Source organism: Dreissena polymorpha, chromosome 6 (genome assembly GCF_020536995.1).
Source record: "Dreissena polymorpha isolate Duluth1 chromosome 6, UMN_Dpol_1.0, whole genome shotgun sequence".
In the NCBI taxonomy this organism is placed as follows: Eukaryota; Metazoa; Mollusca; class Bivalvia; order Myida; family Dreissenidae; genus Dreissena; species Dreissena polymorpha.
This window is the reverse complement of record NC_068360.1, coordinates 87,640,616-87,663,472: the sequence shown is the minus strand read 5'-3', so window position 1 is coordinate 87,663,472 and position 22,857 is coordinate 87,640,616. Positions and strand designations below refer to the sequence as shown.

General features: G+C 33.8%; 1 protein-coding gene and 1 long non-coding RNA gene across 52 annotated transcripts in view; one reads left to right on the top strand and one right to left on the bottom strand.

The window, feature by feature from the left end:
- Positions 1-22,857, top strand: part of LOC127836161 (phospholipid-transporting ATPase IF-like) — a 254,660-nt gene that overhangs the window by 43,272 nt on the left and 188,531 nt on the right. For 26 of the 48 annotated variants that reach the window (XR_008028629.1, XR_008028631.1, XR_008028628.1 and 23 more), the window contains exons 23-28: positions 195-322; positions 2,378-2,436; positions 3,725-3,804; positions 4,132-4,197; positions 4,871-4,977; positions 11,143-11,314. Coding sequence is in view for 44 of the 48 variants with exons in the window: in XM_052362602.1 (XP_052218562.1) it covers positions 195-322; positions 2,378-2,436; positions 3,725-3,804; positions 4,132-4,197; positions 4,871-4,977; positions 11,143-11,314 (612 nt within the window). In the remaining 4 variants the exon portion in view is untranslated. Of the gene's footprint in view, positions 1-194; positions 323-2,377; positions 2,437-3,724; positions 3,805-4,131; positions 4,198-4,870; positions 4,978-11,142; positions 11,315-13,821; positions 13,849-21,658; positions 21,672-21,979; positions 22,086-22,857 lie in introns of those variants that run through there. The other 22 variants (XM_052362631.1, XM_052362637.1, XM_052362639.1 and 19 more) reach the window with 6 other exon arrangements.
- On the bottom strand, positions 8,344-10,671 carry LOC127836171 (uncharacterized). Of its 4 annotated transcripts, XR_008028633.1 has the most exons (5): positions 10,110-10,671; positions 8,824-9,300; positions 8,652-8,737; positions 8,566-8,608; positions 8,344-8,479 (listed from the first exon to the last, which is right to left on the bottom strand). It is a non-coding gene; the product is annotated as an uncharacterized LOC127836171 (long non-coding RNA). The 4 variants fall into 4 exon arrangements; XR_008028635.1 differs by lacking the exon at positions 8,566-8,608 and having other exon boundaries at positions 10,110-10,669; XR_008028636.1 differs by lacking the exon at positions 8,566-8,608 and having other exon boundaries at positions 8,652-8,694; positions 10,110-10,668.

Below are 22,857 nucleotides of genomic sequence, written 5' to 3'. Positions count from 1 at the left end.
TATGAGAGTTTCTACCTGATGAACTTCAACATGTATAATTTCAGTCTCTGTATGAGAGTTTCTATCTGATGAACTTCAACATGTATAATTTCAGTCTCTGTATGAGAGTTTCTACCTGATGAACTTCAACATGTATAATTTCAGTCTCTGTATGAGAGTTTCTACCTGATGAACTTCAACATGTATTATTTCAGTCTCTTTATGAGAGTTTCTACTTGATGAACTTCAACATGGTGTTCACAGCGATGCCTATCCTGATGTATGGGATATTTGAGCAGCATTTGAAGCCCAGTGTTCTTCTTGGAAACCCTAAGCTTTATAGGTACTGCATTATGTGGAACACTTAGAATAATGTTCCATAATATGTGTACATATGTAGTATATTGGTTTGCTAAATTACCGTTAACAGTTAAATTTTTTATCAATATAGGAATAATAAATCTTTATTGTGATGACCTTATGTTTGGTGTTAAGCAAACACGTGTCAACATGAAGTCAAGTTTGAGCTCATTATTGCACAAAATTACACATTTTTCATTAAATGATGATGGAACTTGCTGAGAATGTTTATCTTGGAAACACTAGGTCGAGTTCAAATCAGGGTCACATGTGTCAAAGGTCACCTAGTCTTATCTTAGAAAAACCTTGTTATGACTCCAAATTCCAAATTTACAATTCAATCTTGATGAAACTTGGTCAGAATATATATGTTTACAATAAGAGTTTGATTTTGGGTCATGCACATTCCAAACCTAGGTCGTCAGGTCAATTCTTAGACAAATTTGGTAACAACTATAGAGACCACATTTAATTCTAAATCTTGATGAAACTCGGTTGGCAGGTTTATCTTGATAATATCAAGGTCAAGTTAGAATCTGCGTAACACGCGTCAAAGTCATTGGGTCACCAAGTCAAGTTTTGACAATTTTTGTCCATAAACTCTGTTGAACACTTAATTCAGGGAGATCATGGCCCTATTGATGCATCATTGTTTTAATAGTTTGAACAAGTAAACAAAATCTTTGTAATTGATTATGTTTAACAATCTGATTTCATGAAGTAATTCACTGCATTAATGATAATTACCAAATTGTATTTCTCTTATACAGCTGTTTTATCTTACATTCCAACAATGTGCTCATGGTTATCCTTTGAGATCATGATAAGCTTTTGTGATAAATCCTTTTGTGTCTGTTGTTTGTTGCCCATCATGCATACATGGTGCATCATCATTTCCCTTGATAACACTCAAAAGGCAACATATCTTTCCCAACCTTCATAAAAATAGTCACAATGATATCTGAGCTGAGTTGCAAAGTGGGTGACATGGTTTTTAAAATCTAGAATACAAGATCAAATTAAAGGAAAAGCTTGTGAACACTCTAGAGGCCTCATTTATAAAAACCCAATCTTCATAAAAGTTTCTCATAAGATTTGTTTCCATGATTTCTTGGTTCAATTTGAAACTGGTTATGTCTTGCCAACTTTTTAATTATACCCCCACAAACGAAGTTTTGGGGGGGTATATAGGAGTGAGCTTGTCTGTCTGTTTGTCGGTAGGTCGGTCTGTCGGTCTGTAGTAAGTGTACGCTCTCTAATTCAAGTTGTTTTCATCCAATCTTCACCAAACTTTGTCAGATGTTGTATCTTGAAGATGTCTAGGTCAAGTTCGAATATGGGTCATGCCAGGTCAAAAACTAGGTCACGGGGTCACTTAGTGCGTTTTAAACATTTAGCATGGTGTCCGCTCTCTAATTCAAGTAGTTTTCATCCCATCTTCACCAAACTTGGTCTGAAAGTGTATCAAGATGATGTCTAGGTAAAGTTTGAATATGGGTCATGCAGGGTCAAAAACTAGGTCATGGGGTCACTAAGTGCATTTTAATCATTCAGCATGTTGCCTGCTGTTTTTTTTTAAGACAACATGCAAAATATTGTGTCAATGCGGCATGTGGGGGTATTCGTCATGTCTGTGACAAAGCTCTAGTTGGTTATTGAAACTTTTCAAAAGGGGATCAAAACAGTTCAGTTCCTTTAGGTCTGAGGTGTGCGACTTCTTTTCATAAAAATGCATTCAAACGAAACATAGATACATGTACATGGTTGTTAGTGGTCAAACTGTTCGGAAGAATACTCCAAAGTTTGTCACCTAGGAAGCTTGCAAAATCTTTGTTGTATGGCTGGGGGCAATCTTGTGTTTAAATTAAAAAATGTAACGTAACATTATTTATTCTACATTTTTTGTTAACTTGTAACCCAACAAGTAATTCAAAATGTTTGTGAGCTCTTGGATTAATTTTGAGAAAAACTCTGATCAATTTGTTATGTGTAACCTGTAGTTCACTTTTAATAACACACTTCATTGATTCTGTTTCAGGAAAGTTTCTAAAAACAAGAATATGTCAGTCCGGAATTTCATTCTCTGGAATAGTTTAGGTTGGTATATTTTAGGTCAATACTTTACAAAATTAAGCATGGCTTTGTTGCCTTTTAGCTTGTTAATCCTTTTTCATATAAATACATGTATGTTAATATATCATACTCTTTTAAGCATGTATAACTATGATATTTTATGCTAAATGGGTGTTTAACAGAAGGACCATACTCTTAAACCTTATACTATCATCATCCCCATTTATCAGGTTTTCTTACACATTTGTATTTTAATATTTTATCTCTGTTGTCATTTGTATTAACATTGATACATAAGAGTCGAATCGGTAAATGCACTTGGAAATAATTACGCTTGTAGAAAATCCATATGACTAATGATCATATTGCTCCAAGTCAATCACTAAAAACCAACAGACTATTTGATGAATTGTATTTTTTTTATGTCCCCCACCACTATAGTGGGGGACATATTGTTTTTGCCCTGTCTGTTGGTTGGTTGGTTGGTCTGTTAGTCTGTTGGTTGGTTTGCGCCAACTTTAACATTTGCAATAACTTTTGCAATATTGAAGATAGCAACTTGATATTTGGCATGCATATGTATCTCTTGGAGCTGCACATTTTGAGTGGTGAAAGGTCAAGGTCAAGGTCATCCTTCAAGGTCAAAGGTCAAATATATAGCTTCAACGCAGCGCAAAAGGGGACATAGTGTTTCTGACAAACACATATCTTGTTTAAATATGTTATGAACAATGTGTGTACTGGTATGTTGTTATACGTTTGTTTAACATAACATGTTCAAATCACTTAAATAAACTAAGAAGTTGAATGCATTGAAAAGTTTAAGCGATTTATATGTTAGTTCTACACATTGGTCTGTTTCACTCATGTGTAATTATTTGTTATGATAATCTTCATGACAGTTAATGAGCTTTATAGTGAGGCGTTTAAGTGGAGTCACTGTCTGTTTGTTGGTTTGTAAGTCAATCATTGTGCAAAAAATATGTCACCACCATGAAATGCAGATGTGCAAGGCACTTGTGCATGCCTTTGGTCCCCACTGTCCTGTTTTATGTGCCCTTGAACACAGCTGACTAAGCAGTGAGGGGTGTCAGACACTGTCAGTGATCACTCTCATTTATACTGATCCTCGCTTTGAGAAAACAGGCCTTAATGCATGTGCTTAAAGTGTCATCCCACATTACAGTCCACACAGGCCGATCAGGGATGACACTTTATGAGCGTGCATGATACCCAGTTTTGCTTGAAAAAAGCTTATAATTGTCCACATACAGGATGGCACTGTGCAGTGATGTTTATGTATTACATACAGGTCTATGGCACTGTGCTGTGATGTTTTTTGGTGCTGTGTTTTTGATGGGTGAAGAGACCTCAGTGTTCCCAGATGGACGTGTATGTACAGTACACATGCTTTTTAAAATTGTATCACGAATATTTGGTTGTAATGTCTCTGTCTTAGTTATCAAAAGCGAATGATGCACTATGTTTAAACACATTTTCATGGAGCATAATAACAGTGGTTACGTCAGTTTTGCCCGAATATCATGTCATAATAGATTAAATCATCTTAATGATGCAAATATCAAATGTATTTCAATGTGTTAGGATGTGTTTTCTTCATGTAAAGTTCTACTGGTGTAACTTAAACAAGTCTTGTCATGGAATGTATTTCCAAGGCTTTTAATTTACACTCTGTGGTTTGTCTTGTTTGTTCCTCAGATGATTGGTAACTGGACGCTGGGCTCTATCGTGTACTTTGGAAGTCTCATGATTGTCTGCTTAAAGGTGAGTCCATTGGTAGATGTCTTGATAATTTAAATCCACTTCTAAAACACTTGTAAAACAAATACAAACAAATTGTTTTACATATTTATGCAGTAAAAATGTGTGGTGGAATACGAGAGTTGGATTGCATGTATTCAACAACAATAAGTTGTTTGTGTAAAGAAACCTAGAGATAAAAGATGTTATACTCACATCATCTTAAATTAAAAATTCTAATGATGATGGTCATCAACTATAATGTTCATAAAGTGCATTTACAAGATGATCTAGTAACCATTGTCTGACCTATATACACCATGTACTATGTTTAATCTAATTGAACAAAATAACATACTATACCTACTGCATTGAACTTCTAAATGACTTTAACAATATGAGCCTTGTTCTTTAAAAACTAGGCTTAATGCATGTGTGTGAAGTGTCATTCCAGTCTGCTAGCCTGTGAAGTCAACACAGGCTAATCAAGGATAACACTGCCAACTTAAAAAAAAATTATTATAGGAAGTCTCTTCTTATCAACTTTTGATGAAAACAGATTGCCTATGAACAAAACATTCATGTTGTCCCTGTACTGACTGTACAGGCGTATGTGGACCTACACTTTACAATAATCTATTAAGCCCCGTATTCCCAGAACAAGCTTCATATTATAACCCCTAACCCTATTTGCCAGCTTTGCCTGACAATCCACTACTGGTCCCCGGCTATCTGGTTTGGGTTTGCGTTCTTCATCGTCACATACACTGTGGGAACTGGTGTCTACAACTCCATCATATGGCCGTAAGTGTTATCAGCCTTTTATTAAAAAAGAGGCAACAATGTTATTTTATATTTAAATTGGTTCTCTATTTAACAAAGAGTATTAGAGTATGTGGTATATGTACAATGTAACGCAACTTATGTTATTGGTATATATTATATAATATAAATTACAACAACTCAAGACAAAAGAAGTCTTCAGATTGATTTGTTTTACATTTTTCCCGAAACATGGCCCTAAGGCACTTAAATTGTGAAAATTGGTGAATCAGTCATGTGTGTATAACCGCGTGTCACTATCATTTGATAATGTCAGAGGTTTAGTAGCAGTTTGTTTGATATATAATAACATTTACACTACCGGTTATTATTAAACACGAGTGCATAGTATATTCGTGTATTTACGGTAATTGGTCCCTACATTGTAGTACACCATTATTAAATCCTGGCCAGTTCTTTAGGAGACTGCATGATGATAGCATCCAGGTGTTATCCTTGAGGAATTATGCATTTGTTTCATAATATTGTCAAAACAGTTATTTAGACTTGTTAATTTTTAAAACAAATTATCATTTAATTTATTACAATTACAAAAACGATAATTGTTTTGATGAATTCTCGAAATGAGCATAATACAATTTGTAATCGGAAACACCCTTCTAGATTTTTACGTTCACAGGACGATAGATCTAACAGACTTGAACTTCACTTAAACACTGCTAATGTATTTTGTGTTGATCCTTTGCCACAATAAAAAGAGCGCGAAACCTATGTACATGTAGAATGTCACATAATCTCCATGGCAATCATGGTTGTATTTTTTGTTTGAAAACTTCGTAGCAGAGATAATATAGGGATCTTTTGATTTCCTTTAAAAGTTTTGTTGTGCATTTTAACAAAGTAATTTGCGAGTGATTTAGAATTGGCCTTTTTCTTTAAATTAATATCATATCAAACATGCTAAATCTTCATTGTGAAAGTTTTTTTGAAACGTCATAAATATACCAGTTATTGAACTGTATGATGATTAAACAGAAAATCTGGATAAAACTGGATTTAGTGTTTTAAAATACTTCATTAGATGTTCTCGTCAAAGAAGAAATACATGCAGTATAAGAGTGTCACAGACAATGATGGAAACTGTTTTTGCAGACATCTGGGCTAATAAGTTTGGTAAATTGGCCATTAAGGTGTTATAGAAAAGGGCACATGGTGGCTTTTGTCTTTGAAAAGAGCAGAGTGGCGCTTCAGAATGTCAATGTGGTGCAGCGCTATGCAGAAAAGGCCTTGGAAAAACACTAATGAACTTATTAACAATCATCAATCATGTAATATAAATATAGACAATATCAATAAAGAACTACATTTGCATCATTAAAATATGACTACATTGATACAATCAGTCACTTTTTTATAAAATATAATGCATATACCATAACAATTTAAATATTATTTAAAGTAAACAAAGAGTGTTCATGTCACCCTGTCAGTAAAAAAAGAATTTGATGTTTAGAATGGACAAAGTCTCAACCGATTTCTTTTCTTTTACCTTTAACCTTAATTTGTGACATTGACCTTCAATCTAGAGACATTAGAAATGATAAATTACTTTGTTATGTTTTCATTTACAAAATTTGTGAAGTTTTAACTACAAGTAATGGTTTTGTTTTCATAGCATGACCTATTGATTGCCTGAAACCTTAATATATAATTGTAGTGTAGATGTCAAAAGCCAATCATACAATTCCTTGCAAAAATGGCATATTACTGACTTGTAAACAAAGTGGTAAAGATTTGTGTAGAGTATGCGTATTTAGTACCCATTACTATAAACTATTGGTGCAGTTTAGATAAAGAATTGTCTTTCGGAGAATAGACATAATACGTTTATTTTCATTTAAGTATTAAAAGACAGTTTACAGGCCAAATAAGTGGTTTTTAAACCATGTGTGCATACTACTTACTAGAAATTTCTGTCAAAACCGTGAAACAAATGGAAAGAATAAAATGGATACACTTGAAGACTTGTCTAACACAACACTTTTCAAAGTTGAATATCTCAGTAATGAGTAAAGATTAATATTTAAACAAGTCAATTTTTAGCCGGATTTTTTTCGAAAAAATCTCGGCTTATAGATTGATGTTGTCGGGCGGGCGGGGGGGCGGGCGGGGATGCGGCGTGCTCGAAAATGTTAAAGTTCTTATTTCATGGTATAACTTTGGTATGCTTGGACCTAGAGTCTTCAAACTTGACATGAAGGTTGGCCAGGATTAACAGATGACCACTGGTCATTTCAAGGTCATTCATTTGAAGGTCAAGGTCACTGTGACCTTTAATATAAAAAATGTTAAAGTTGTTATAACTTTGGTATGCTTGGACCTAGAGTCTTGAAACTTGACATGAAGGTTGGCCATAACTAGTTAGTAACCACTGGTCATTTCAAGGTCATTCATTTGAAGGTCAAGGTCACTGTGACCTTGAATGTAAAAATGTTAAAGTTCTTATTTCATGGTATAACTTTGGTATGCTTGGACCTAGAGTCTTCAAACTTGACATGAAGGTTGGCCAGGATTAACAGATGACCACTGGTCATTTCAAGGTCATTCATTTGAAGGTGAAGGTCACTGTGACCTTCAATATAAAAATGTTAAAGTTGTTATAACTTTGGTATGCTTGGACCTAGAGTCTTGAAACTTGACATGAAGGTTGGCCAGAACTAGTAAGTAACCACTGGACATTTCAAGGTCATTCATTTGAAGGTCAAGGTCACTGTGACCTTGAATGTAAAAATGTTAAAGTTGTTATAACTTTGGTATGCTTGGACCTAGAGTCTTGAAACTTGACATGAAGGTTGGCCAGAACTAGTAAGTAACCACTGGACATTTCAAGGTCATTCATTTGAAGGTCAAGGTCACTGTGACCTTGAATGTAAAAATGTTAAAGTTCTTATTTCATGTTATAACTTTGGTATAAATTGTCAATTCAAGTTCATATTTGTGACCTTAAATGTTATTGTTGTTCATGTATATGCATGCATTCAAAACATAACACAAGGTTTGCTCATGCCTTGAAAAGTACTTACATTTCATTTTGACCTTTGAACAATATTTCAGTAATTTAAGTATTGCATTGACAAAAACACGAAAGGTACTTTCCTGTCATTTAAATCAAAAATCCGGCTTCAATGCGGTCATCTCCGACCGCGGAACTCTTGTTTATTTGATATATTGTTATGTCATCATGTCTATTAAGAGATCCCGAGAGACAAAGTGAGATATAATATGTGAGTAATTGTATAATGGAAAGGAAACATGTAACAGCTGTATTATCTCAGAGTCACATAGCTTATGGTGGATTGGACAATAAGGTGAACATAATAAGACAAGCACATTTCGATTTTACTAAAGGAATAAACTCTGATATAAGAAAAAAAACTGCTCATAGAACTGAACTGTTCATATCAGACAATTGAGTACAACCTGGAATTATGGAGAGTTGAACTGTCAGACAATTGAGTACAACCTGGAATTATGGAGAGTTGAACTGTCAGACAATTTAGTACAACCTTGAATTATGGAGAGTTGAACTGTCAGACAATCGAGTACAACCTGGAATTATGGAGAGTTGAACTGTCAGACAATTGAGTACAACCTGGAATTATGGAGAGTTGAACTGTCAGACAATTGAGTTCAACCTGGAATTATGGAGAGTTGAACTGTCAGACAATTGAGTACAACCTGGAATTATGGAGAGTTGAACTGTCAGACAATTGAGTACAACCTGGAATTATGGAGAGTTGAACTTTCAGACAATTGAGTACAACCTGGAATTATGGAGAGTTGATCTGTCAGACAATTGAGTACAACCTGGAATTATGGAGAGTTAAACTGTTAAAATAGGCATGCTTTTACTGTCCACCTGAATACACATGACACTACTGGAAAGGTAGTATGAACAATGATGTTGTTATATGTAAAATACAAATGGTGGCTATAGCAGTTTGAGTGTAAGGATTTTGGTGTTATTAAATCCTCCCACAATGACTTTGTTAGTGTTGCTGTAGTAGCAAACAGATGCTGGGTAGTGCAATTCATCTTTTTGTGTAGCAAGAGTAGCCAGCTTTCTTTTGCCCTCTCCATCCACCTGTATGACAGTGTGGAAGTTGAACCCACACACAAGGACCTGACCGGTAGGTGTTACATGCACTCCAAATGGACATTATAGTTCAGGATCAGTGAAGGTGGATATCAGCGTCCCATCTGTTGACAGTATAGGGAGCTTGTCCTTGAATTTGTAAGTGACATAGATCCTGCCACCAGTTGGACTCACAGCACACTTCCACACTGAAAAACATGAACATGTAATGCTTTTGATGGGCCAATTCTTAAATATTTGAGAATCTAGAGTACACGTTAGTGTAAAAGAAGTTGTTGTTTGTTTTTGTCAAAATAAAGTTCAGTATGTCATCTTTTTTTTTACTGTTGATTCATACTCTGTAACTTCAAAGCAATTTGATGCCCCAACTTTTTATAATTTTATATTGTATTGTTATTTAGAAATTGAATGTTTAATTTGAATGTTTGGAATTATTGCTATTAAGAAGGCATTAATACGGCTGCGTCTCAAGTTTGTGTGCGTATTTATCAATTTCATATTTGAAGTGCTAATTTGTTAGTTTGAAGTCTTTTTTCACACCTATAGTTACAAACAGTGCCAGTGACTTTATAGTTATAGTTAATAAGTTTACAATTTATAGTTTCGACTGTATTATGAAATGAAGAAAAACGATTATGTAATTTACAAAATAAAAACAACAATGTTCCATTTCCTATGATATTGTATCATAGTGCGTTTTATCATAGTTTACTATATTTTATTACGAGGAATGAAAATTTATCCTGTAATTATACATTGGTTTGAGACTAGTATTTACTTGCCTCAGATAAAGAACCTGGGAATTAAGCACAAGTTTCAGTCCTACTGGTATTTTTTGTAGAATTGTTGAGCCAGATAAATATACTGTTCTTCGTAGTTGAATATTGGTGTTTGTTCAAATGTAGAATTCATTTGAATAATGTTTGTCAAAGTCAAAATTGTTGAAGTTTTCTCTGATACTTTAACATAAATTAAAACAGGTCAATGTTTTTTATACCTGTGTTTTAGGAAAGCACAATTACTGCAGAACAGTTTACTATGGTCCTCACAAAATATTTCTAGTTTCTTGTCTGTGTGGGCATCACATGACTGTATAAAGTTTGCCATTTTCTTAGTAAGAGACCATTTCTTCTTGTCTTTTCTCCCATATATGACATGGTTAGCATATAATTGACCATGATAATTAATGCAATTTCCACAAAAACACTTCAGACATATTTCACAGTAAATCTCTGCAGTTTCTACCATCTGTTTACTTTCACAAGCATCACAACAATAGTCCTTCACAAAATCTGAACCTTTATGAACTGAACTTAAAGCTGTCCCCATTTTGTTGAGAGGTGTGCATTACTTCCTGTTATCTGTATGTTTTTATGTACCTTTTATTCACATGAAATAGTTATATATCACTGTTATTAACTTGTTGATATGTTACTAAAACGTTTTCAATTAAATACACATTTGTAGTAGTAATTGTAAGCCTCTAGTTAGTCTAACATAATGGAGCTTTGAACATATTAAACTGATAAACTCTTGTTATGTTAAGATAAACCTGCCTATACATGTTAACTGAGTGTAACATACGCTAACAGCTTACACTGCAGTGGATAATAAAAGTCAATCGATACCAATATTTATCAAAGCTAATATTGGTGTATTCAAATTAAAGTATGACAATTGTTCCAGGTCTAGTGAAGTGAACACAAAATGTCTTTAAAAATACAATAAGTGTTGAAATAAGCACTTAACTGATAAGATTGTTCTCCTAAAATTTTTACAAAATAGACCTGGATGATTGTATTTACTAGGTTCGTGACTTTTCTGTTGCTTCTTAAATGACTTCAGACACTAGAACTTTAGCTCGCCTAAGCACAAAGAGCCCAGTAAGTAACAAAAAATGTAGCATAATAGTGAAAAATGTTGTCCCTGATGAGCCTGTGCAGACTGCACATATTAATATGGGACGAAACTTTATTCATATGCATTAAGCCCAGTTATCTGAGAATGCGGCTCATTTTATCCCACAACAGGTCCCTGCTGAGTGAACACAACTATCTGCTGTATGACTGGAACACAGTACTTCAGTCTGCCAGCGTGTGGTTGGCAGAGATAGGGCTCATTACCCTGGCCTTACTGCCTGACATTGTGTTTCGAGCCTACACAGATATCAGCACCCGGCATTCCATCAGTCCGCAATTGCAGGTTAGTAAATTGTACCTACACTTTGAGCTTTTGGATACCATTTACTAGTGAATTTTTTAGGATATGAATTCTGCAAATCTGGCCTTGTGTTCACGTAACAGTTTTTGCACTTGAAAATCGATTTTGCTTGTCATTGAAAATAGATTTCCATTGTAGTTGAGCGGCAAAAATGAATATCGATGTCAGTTAAAATCGATTTTCGATTGCAAAAATGTTTTGTGAACACAAGGCCAGATTGAAGACTTTTGTTGTCCACTATATTTATGAAGGGTATGGGAATCAAAAAAAAATTGTAAATGATATCAGGGTCCGTATTCATAAAGCTCCCGAGGTTAAAACTAAGGAATTAACTTCAATTAATAAATTTCCAGAAGTTTCTGGCTGTGTCATGTTTAGGCTTGACATTAAAATGTTTGAAATAAGTTAGTATTAATTAAAAAACATATTTTGTATTCTTTTGTCAGAAGAAAACATTGGGGTTCTGATAGCAGATTAGATCTTAAATTTTCCCTTTCAATTCAAGTTGAGATTTCCCTTAGTTGCTTTGTGAATACTGGCCTTGACAAATATAATTGTGTAGATGAAGCATTGTATCACTTTGCAAATGCTACATGTTTAAAGCGCAGTGTTGTACTCTGGTTCGCAAGGGCAATAGTTGGTAGTATAAATGTATTTACCTTCAAGCATTATGCATATGTATGTTAACGCTTTATATATTTTTTGCACGAGGGTTTTTAAATACATATCTAAAATAGCGTTAGAGGAATATCATAGCATTCGACTGGTGTTTAACAGAAGTTGATTTTCTCAATTTTTAACACCTTTGTTAGAACGCTCATGAGGTATGGTGTTCATGTTGAGTATTAAACAGAAACAAACACATTTCTCCCCACCCCCAACAAGCATATATCCTCGAGGCTGGGCTAGTGCACTAGCAACCATATTCCAGTTATGATCCAAAATATTGAAGACAACAAATATATTTTTAGATTAATTGTTATGATTATGTTAATGAAAATTATGGTTTTCCAGGGGATAAATGAGTGATTGACTGTTTCAGTTGTTATATTAATATATTATAATATGGTTAGATGGGTTTAAAATGGTATTCCAATATTTTGATGTTCAAGGATTCGCCATGAAACATCATTGCCAAATACACAAATATCATACTGGTTTCCAAGAATCATAAACAAATGGAATAACATTGTTAATTACATTTATAGGTATTTCATCAATTTCTTCATCAACAAAATTCCATCTTTGAACATCTGTGATATTATACTGTGTAATTTTGTCATAACTTTATCTTGTTTTAAGACTTTTTACAAAAAATGACCCTGATTAATATTGAGACTTCTTTATATATTATTAAAATTATTGTATGCAAGTTCACCCTGTGCTGCCGATCAATACTTTTTTTCAATCATTATGTATTATTTACAATGTATTGTAGGTCAACATATATAGATGAAACATATGTATTTATATGTCTTGCTATTTGTTAATTGTTATATATAAATTATAGCTATATTTATCATATTGACAAAAATCACATTAATAGGTAGACATTGGTTAAGCATGGTTTGAATGGTTACTGAACAGAGCTCCAGATAAGGTTTTGTGAAATTCTTAAATTACTACCAGATTTTCAAAAAGAATTCTTAACTCTGAAATTATATTCTTAACGTTACTACTAAGTTTTGGAAAATAATTCTTATTTTTTCTGAATGACCTAAAAATAAATAATAATGGTTATTTTCATGCAAAAAAATCAAAATAAACATACTAGCAACTTTATTTATACGAGTACTGTCTTTTCAGTATTATACAATTTTGTTTTTCCAATACCATCACATGCCCAAACTGTGTTTAGATTGCATGCCTTAGATGAATTTTTACATATTTCACATTTAAAACGGGTCTCCCCTTCAATCTTTTCAACGATTAGCCACGGGACTTGTCCCTTCCACTCGTTCAATGTTTTTTTGTGTGTTTAAGTTTGGACCCGTCGTGTCGCGTTTTTGTTTAGCTTTTCCGACTGTGTCGGTAACTGAACATACAACATCGTATAAGATCTTTTCTATAATATCTTTCTAAACATTTAACTTCGGCTCACTTTGCGTACAATATGTTAAAAGCGTGTTTTTGGACGCTTTGCAGTTTTTTAGGACGCTCTCTGGGCGCCGCCATTGTTCTTTGACAGATAGAATGTATACGCCGCTTTTATTGGAAAAAATGCGCTTTGTTAAACAAACCCGATAACCATTCTATATAAGCACCGCAAAGATCTTTGATACGAGAAAAGAACTCAATAAAAATCGATACGAACCGATGTAAAAATAATATTTGTAACTTGATTTTGTAATTCTTAATGGTACGACAAGATTTTAAAATAAATACGTAACGGACTTGAAAATAATTCGTAATTACGAAAATACGACCCTTATCTGGAGCTCTGCTGAATTTATTATACTTACCGCTAATAAATGCCATTTTTATTGTAGAGATATGAAATATTGCTGTAAAGAGAGGTATTAAGGCAAGACGGTTAAATATTTTGTCCATTATTTTACCATCATTTTGTAGAATAAACTTGGTGAGGGTACTGTCACATTGTTCTGTGCTATTACTGTTGCTATTTATAACCAGGTCACATATCAATTGATAAGCCCAACTTACTGAATAAACACCCCATCTAATAAATGTTGTTGTTTTCAACACTGTTGAGAAACACCAAACACGCAAAGTATAGTGACATATTTTTGTTTATTTACATCACTTCCTAGTTTCCAGCAATTTTTAGCGAGGCTGTTTTCGGAGAAAATCCAAGCTATTGTCATAGCCAGCTCGTCGTCCGCCGTCCGCCATAGGCGTCGTGCTAAAACCTTAACATTGACATTAACTTTTTTAATATTGAAGATAGCACCTTGATATTTGGCATGCATGTGTATCTCATGGAGCTGCACATTTTGAGTGGTAGAATTTCATGGTGAACATCATCCTTCAATGTCTAGGGTGCACAAAACAAAGTAAAGGGAAGTAATAAGCTTTAAATGGAGATAGTTATCTGACCTGCCCATGTATATACTTTTGTTAAATAAATCAAAGCGGCGCAGTAGGCGGTATTGTGTTTCTGACAAACACATTGTGGTAAAAGGTCAAGGTCAAGGTCATCCTTTACAGTCTACGGTAAAAAATACAGATTTAAGGGTAGTAATAAGCTTTAAAAAGGGAGGAAATTATTAAATATTGAACATTACCACTTTATATATTTGGCATGCATGTGTATCTCATAGAGCTGCACATTTTGAGTGGTGAATCTACAGTCACGGTAGTGGCTTTTAATTATTTGCTACTTAAAATAGAGATTTGTTACAGAAAATTATTTTCAAGGGAAGTAATTTATATAATTATAAATCTCATATAATATATTTCCTTACCAAGAATTGAAGTTCTTTTAACAGTTACTGTACAGATTTATTATTTTGAGTATTTATAACCCAAATGATTGATTTGTCAAAGTTTTTTTTAAATGATAAAATTATAATTTCTTTGATGATCATTACATACCTGTAGACTTATGTCCATAGATACATGATCAACTCTGGCTTTTTATGAATTTATGAAAAAGAAAAAAAACTCTGGCTATGATTTTATGAAAAAGAAAAAAACAAACTCTGGCTATGATCTCTTAAACCACATGCCTTGGTTGTCAGTGTCTGACTTGGTCATAATTTACTGTGAGACCCTCCCCCCCCTCCCCCCCCCCCCCTCCCCCTCCCCCGGTTGGATTGGACAAAATTCAAGGGAAGTAATAACCTTTAAAGGGAGATGATTTCTATACCTGCCAAATGATAAATAGAAATTTTATTTCAATGTGGCCCAGTAGGGGGGCATTGTGTTTGTGACAAACACATCTCTTGTTGGGTCACTAGGTCAAAGGTCAAGGTCACTGTGACCTCTAAAAAAAAAAAATCTGACAAGCTTTCGCAGCCGAGCGTGGCACCCGTTATGCGGTGCTCTTGTTTAAATGATGCGATAAATACCAGATAAGTTTTGAATAATGATAAGTTTCTTTGCCTGGCAAAACCTGAAACATCCACATCAGCTTGTGGTTTCTTTTTTAAGCTTCACTAAATAAACCAATCTGTATTCAACACTCACTTAGAATTCTATATGTGGGCCATGCTCTGTGAAAAGGGGGTTTAATGCAAAGAGGTCAAGTGTGTCCCAGATTAGCCTGTGCAGTCCACACAGGCTGATCAGGGACGACATTTTCCACTTAAACTGCATATTTGCTCAGAAGAGACTTTCTTTAAAAGAAAAATATCATACACACGGAAAGTGTCTTTCATGATTAGCTGTGCAGACTGCATATGCTTATCTGGGACGACACTTTACGCACATGCATTAAACCCTGTTTTTTTATAGAGCATGGCCCATATGTTTTTCCGTCTGTTGTTCAGAAATAAGTGTGGTCTCTGCTTGGTGACTCGGATGTCATGCTTTTAAAAGATCATTTAATGCTTCTTTGTTATATCCATAAAGACTTTACGGACGGTAAAGACTAGGCTTCGCGACTGTTTTAGCATTTCTTGTTTCGTTTGTATACAAAACTATGTATGTAGTTAACTTTGAATAAAAAAATAATGTTTGTCCCTACATAGGAACTGGGCTCAGGTAAAACTTGGAGTAATTCATGTGCGTAAAGTCTCGTCTCAGAGTAGCCAGTGCACTCTGCACAGGCTAATCAGGGACGGTACTTTCGGTTTAAAGCAATTGTTTGTTTTAAGGAAGTCTCTACTTATCAAAACACCAGTAAAGACTCAAAGTGTCTTTCCTGTCTAAAGCCATTTAAATGTTGTCATTACCTTGCCAATCATTTGCAAATCCTTTTTTTTTCCATTTCAAAATTTAAATAACTGATTTAGAAACCATTTATACCGTCATGTACCAGGTCATTTTGTGTGTGACAGTTTAATCTGAAGATAGGTGAACAATGTAACAGTACCTTAACCTCTTTGACCTCATTTCCAAATATTATTTCCACACTAATTATTAGTTTTACCTGCACAGTTTCATTTGAAACATTCACATGATATGTTTTGTATTATTGTCATATGGTCATAATTTTATTTTGCATTTTGGTGGTATGATGTTAGTGGAATGATCGAAAAGAAATTTGCTAGATTGGCATGCAGAAGGACAATGGCTGAATTGGCATGGCTATAACAATTTAAATGATATAAAAATCCTGTTATTTTACGTTATTTTACGTTATTTTAGGTTACTGATGTTTGGCACATTTTGTTTAAATTTGCATGTTTTTAAAGTATCTTTAAAGTACAACAGTCAATAATACTGCAGTAGGACAGTCTGGTTATTGAAAAATCACGAATGGAGACGTATATGAGCCATGTCATGCGAAAATGGGTCTAATGACACATGGGGCCAACATATCTCGGATCAGTCTGTGAATTTGCCTAATCTGTTCAGGAGCTAACTTGTCTGCTTACGAGACCACGAAACACTTCCGTGACTTTATAGTGGAAAGTTAAGCTACAGACCAGAATGAATGAATGGGCATACTGGTCAGAAGGTATGGGCAGCGTATGGCATAAGACCCATTTTTGCACAATGATGTTCATACACTGTGATATATTTTAATACTGCTTAGGATTGTGCAATATGCAACATTTAGACCACCAAAAATAAAATAAAAATTCCCAGTATATGTTTATGGGTAAGTTCCATCAATTGAGTGGAAAAATGAACATGTTCTCACAATCCTTTTCAGCTCTAGGACTTTAAGCATTTCAAATTATGTTGAATGACCTTACATTGCCAATCCATTTGTTGATTAGCCATTTAAATTTTAAAAATGGTGACGAAGCAATAGTCAATAACATAACAAATGTGTTGAATATACAATGTCATAATCCTGCCAAATATTTTTCATAATTTAATTTATGTTTATTACCAATATGTTTATTCAAATATTATTTGTGGACACTTTATTTGATGATTTTGTTTGGTTTATAAAGTTATTAAAAACAATTATTCATTATTTAAAATAATACAAAATAAAAGTGGAATTACTGTTCTACTGTAGAACTACATTGTTATTATGCTCACTTAATGTTCTGTTTAACTCATTTACAATAAAAATAAACATTGGAAAAAGCATTTAAAGGATTGTTTTTGGCATATTATTTTTTGTATATATACTTGCGACCATAAAAAAACAATATTTGTTTAAATTTCTCTGATGACTCATGAAATCGAATTGATAAGCTACCAAACAAAATTCAAATGGTATGCATAATGACTTTAAAATTGGAAGTGCCATGTAGTAGATGGAAAACATTTACCTCATATCAACAACATTGACCTTATACTGACATTATTGACCTGATTACAACAAAATTTACATAATATCTACAAAATTGACTTGATACTGACAACATAGACATGAGACTGACAACTTTGACCTGTTATCAACAACATTGAGCTGAGACTTACAACATTGACCTTATTATTACAAATTGATTGGATAGTGACAACATTGAACTTATAACAACAAAATTGAGCGGATACTAACAACATTGAACTTATTACAACAAAATTGAGCGGATACTGACAAAATTGACCTGATAACAACAAAATTGAGTGGATACTGACAACATTGACCTGATAACAACAAAATTGAGCGGATACTGACAACATTGACCTGATAACAACAAAATTGAACTGATACTGACAACATTGACATGATACTTATGAATTCTGTATATATAAGAATTAACCTTTAAAGATTTATTAAATTTCTGTTAAATCTATGTCAAAACTGTTTATTTAAAGCGTGTTTAACCACGCAAAGCCAACAGTTTCATGCACAACCGCAATAACATTCACTATGCATGTGGTACCTGGTATCAAGACATCACAACAAAAAGGAAAATACTGGATTGAAATAGGCACAACAATTTTCCGACATGTATATTACTATTACAATATAGGGACGGTTGCATTCCCACTGAATATGCGTATTTCACCTGACGGAATGTGAGCGCACAGCTCTTATGTTAGTTAGAATATATAATAATGAATTTCATGCAACAATTTGTGCTAATTGGGAGCAAGTGAAAGTAAATTTTTGTGAAAATAAATTAAACAAATGTGTGTACATAAGTTTAGTCATCTGCTTCTCTTTGCAATGTATTTGGTATTTAATGAAGAGGTCTAGCAAAATGTATGGAATATGGATACATTTGGATTATTTTAGTTGAAGTAAGATTTTGAAATGAAATTATGCTTGTTTTTTCCATATTTTGGTTGTGTTTGTATTTGTTTTCAAGCATAGAAATCTTAGTGAAACATGGAGTGAATGTGTGGGACCTCACCAAGAGAGCCTCGTTCTTAATGTAACAAAATTATTGATACTAGGAGACGCTGGATATGAGGGAATCGAAGGATAAACACTGGAATTCTAGTCTATAGTCTTACTTAATTTTGGTCAACCACGTTCTATGATTGAATGACACAATTACAATATTTTCACAGGAATATTATTAGTCCCGTACTGGTTAAACCAGAGAGGGACTTATGGTTTGCGCTCTATGTGTCTGTCAGTTTGTTACACTTTTCTGGATCATGCAATCACTTTAAATTTTCTTCATATTTTTTCATGAAACTTGAAACATGGACAGATGGCAATATGGAGATTTCATTTTGTTCCTACGTCAAGAATTCTGGTTGTCATGGCAACAAATAGACAAGAAATATTACTGAAAATGGTGGATCCTGTGATAACTTTAAAAGTTCTTAACATTTTTTCATGAAACTTGAAACATGGACAGATGGCAATATGGAGAGGTAGGGGACCTTTATTGCTTGGTAATAGTCTTGTTTGATCTATTTTAACCAATTTTTGTTCAGGTTTTATGCTGTTTGCTGCTCATCAGTATCTTAGGGTTGGAAATGAAGCCTTTAAAATTTGAATCTTGTAAAAAAGGTCTTTAATTAAATTAAACTTTCTAAGGGACTTCAAATGCATCAAAATACCTATCCTAGTCGAAAAGGGTTAAACATGGTCACACTCACGCCTTAATTTCTGTGTCAGGTTATAAAAGTGGTAACCTATAACTGCAAGAGAAATGTATCTGATATAAATGGAGAATAAAAGTAATATTATGTGCAATAAATTGGGAACTGTTGTGTGTTGAAATGGCTAGCCAAGAATTTTGCATGTTGGATGGAAGATAAAATGATATCTTGTGTAATAGATTGTGTATTGGTAAATGTTGAAATACATAGCCAAGAATTTTGCATGTTGGATAGGTACTGTTTTTATGTGAATGACTGTAGCGGGTCAACAATTTACAGACATGTCTTCACATTTAATACTACATTTGTCACTGAATTTTTATGCCCCCTTTCGAAGAAAAGGGGGTATATAGTTTTTACCCTGTCCGTCTGTCAGTCTGTCTGTCAGTCTGTCACACTTTTCGTGTCCGCTCTCTATTTCAAATAGTTTTCATCCGATCTTTACCAAACTTGGCTAGAAATTGTAACTAGACAATATTTAGGTCAAGTTCGAATATAGGTCTTGCCGGGTCAAAAACTAGGTAACGGGGTCAAAAAAACAAATCCAAGGATAGTAATAAGCTTTAAATGGACATAATTATCTGACCTGCCAAATTATATATTTTTGTTAAATAAATCAAAGCGGCGCAATAGGCAGCATTGTGTTTCTGACAAACACATTGTGGTAAAAGGTCAAAGTCATCCTTCAAGGACTAAGGTCAAAAATACAAATCCAAGGGAAGTAATAAGCTTTAAAGGGAGATAATTATTTAATATTCAACATGATATTTGGCATGCATGTGTATCTCATGAAGCTGCACATTTTGAGTGGTGAATCTACAGTCACGGTAGTGGCTTTTAATTATTTGCTTCTAAAAATAAAGATTTGTTAGAGACAATTATTTTCATGGGAAGTAATTTATATAATTATAAATCTCAGATTATATATTTCTTTACCAAGAATTTAAGTTCTTTTCACAGTTATTGTACAGATTTTTGTCCCCTACCGGTTTCACCGGAGGGGCCCTATGGTTTGCGCTCTTTGTGTCTGTCTGTCTGTCTGTCTGTCTGTCTGTCTGTGAGTCTGTCTGTCAAACTTTTCTGGATCCTGCGATTACTTTAAAAGTTTTTAATGAAATTTGAAACATGGATAGATGGCAATATGGACATTATGCACATTATTTCATTCTGTTAACACGTCAAAAATTATGGTTGTTATGGCAACAAATAGACTAGAAATACTGCTGAAAATGGTGGTTTTCTGGATCCTGCGATTACTTTAAAAGTTCTTAATATTTTTTCATGAAACTTGCAACATGGATAGATGGCAATATGGACATTATGCACGTCATTTCATTTGGTTCCTACGTCAAAAATTGTGGTTGCTATGGCAACCAAAAAATAATAATCTGAAAATGGTGGAATTTCTGACAATGTTGGAGCCAGTAGGGGACCATATTGCTTGACAATAGCCTTGTTTATTTTGATTATTTATAACTCAAATGATTGATTTGTCAAAGGTTTTTTTAAATGATATAAGTATCATTTCTTTCCTGTACTAAGTGAATGGTAGGGTTCATTACATACCTGTGGACTTATGTCCATAGATACATGATGAACTCTGGCTATGATCTCTTTGATAAACCACAGGCCTTGGTTGTCAGTGATGTCTGACTTAGTAATTTTAAAATCCAAGGGAAGTAATAAGCTTTTAAGGGAGATGATTTCTATACCTGCCAAATGATAAATAGAAATTTTATTTCAAAGCGGCGCAGTAGGGGGCATTGTGTTTCTGAAGAACACATCTCTTGTTATTGCATGTTTTTTTGGTATTTTGATATGTTTTTTTGCTTTGATTTATACACAGAAGTTTAACTTGGTCTTGAACATTTTTTCTCAGCTTAGGAATTGTGTCATATAAGTTGTCTGCTAACGGTGTAATTAAATGGTTAAATTATTGCAGACCATTCTGTATTAATTACATTTCTTTTTATCTTAATAAGTCATACTATTTGAATTGTGTTTATAAATTATAGTGAATGACAAAAACTGTTGGTTGTTAAGTTGTACTGTTGGATTACCATGCATGACTTATATTTATTCTTTTACAATACGGAACAGTTCTATTATTGCAAGATTATCTTATTTTGTTTTTCTGTTGAAATATCCTTAATAATTAACATGTAGTTCTGTATCAAAGGCCACAATTGTGTTTTTCATATAAAGAAACATAAGTTTAAATATTATTGTTTACAGGTTATGACTACTGGTATATACTTGTAATACTATTTCTATCACAATAACCACTTTTATTGCCCTCCCCGCACATGTATAAATAATTATGCATCACACATGTAGTATGCATTTTCTACTTGTGTATTACCCATTGTTAGTTTGCTCATACTGTTATATAGAACATAATAATGTGCAAGTGTGTTGCAAGGGTTTCAATTAACTTAACCCCATTATAGTTTTATCATAGGTAATTAAAAAACTCTGCAACATACTTTCATGCATGTTCTATTTCTATAAGAGCCTTTTCTAGCTAGCCTTTACTGTTGGCTTGTTTTGATGCAGCGCGGCGAGAAGTCATGGGACCGATACACGGTGAATGTTAGTCGCTCAACGGGAAAACTGACCCTATCACAAATCAACATTATTGAAACTGACCAGTGTGAGATAGGTAACATGGTGTGCTTGTAAACTGCACAGTTTGGTGTTGTCAACAAAAACATCAATTTGGAACCAGGAATATTTCAGCCAGTACGATCTGGTGTATTAAAGTTGTAACTTACAATATAAGAATGTGTATTCTCTACTAAGAATTTGGTGATGTATTTATGCCGATGAATTTCTGGATTATTTTGGTGGGTTCCGTTTTGAAGTTAAACTGCAGTTGTTGGATGCAACATAAGCTAATGGCTGACTAATAAATTGCTAGGGTAACATAATGCATTGGTGTTGGACAAACTAATCCCGCAAAAGTGAAAAAAATCCACAATTATCAATATACTTATCTCTGTTTGGACTAAACTTTGGAAGTCCAATTAATCTCTCAGTACAAAAAAACTGAGAACAAACAACGCTGGCCTATTGTATCAACCAATTGCAGTTTCATTCATATAATTATGGTCGATAACATAGGTTATTATGAAAACATTATACATGGGTCATCTTTGTTTGTACCAGTAGATTAATGGGGTTTTCCGAAAGTATCTCATTCCTAAAAATAAATCTATTACATCCATTGCATGAGCTTTGTGAATGCCACACTTCTGTCGATGCATGGAAATATTTGGGGATAAGAATCCTCTTCGTTATGGCACTATTTGAGATTCTTGTTCACAGGCATATTGAAGTATTCCAGTTCCAAACGTGTTGTAGCTCTCATACCAACTATTGTATGCATTCAGTTTTGATAGCCTTTGTATTAATACTGTTTTGTTTATTACTTG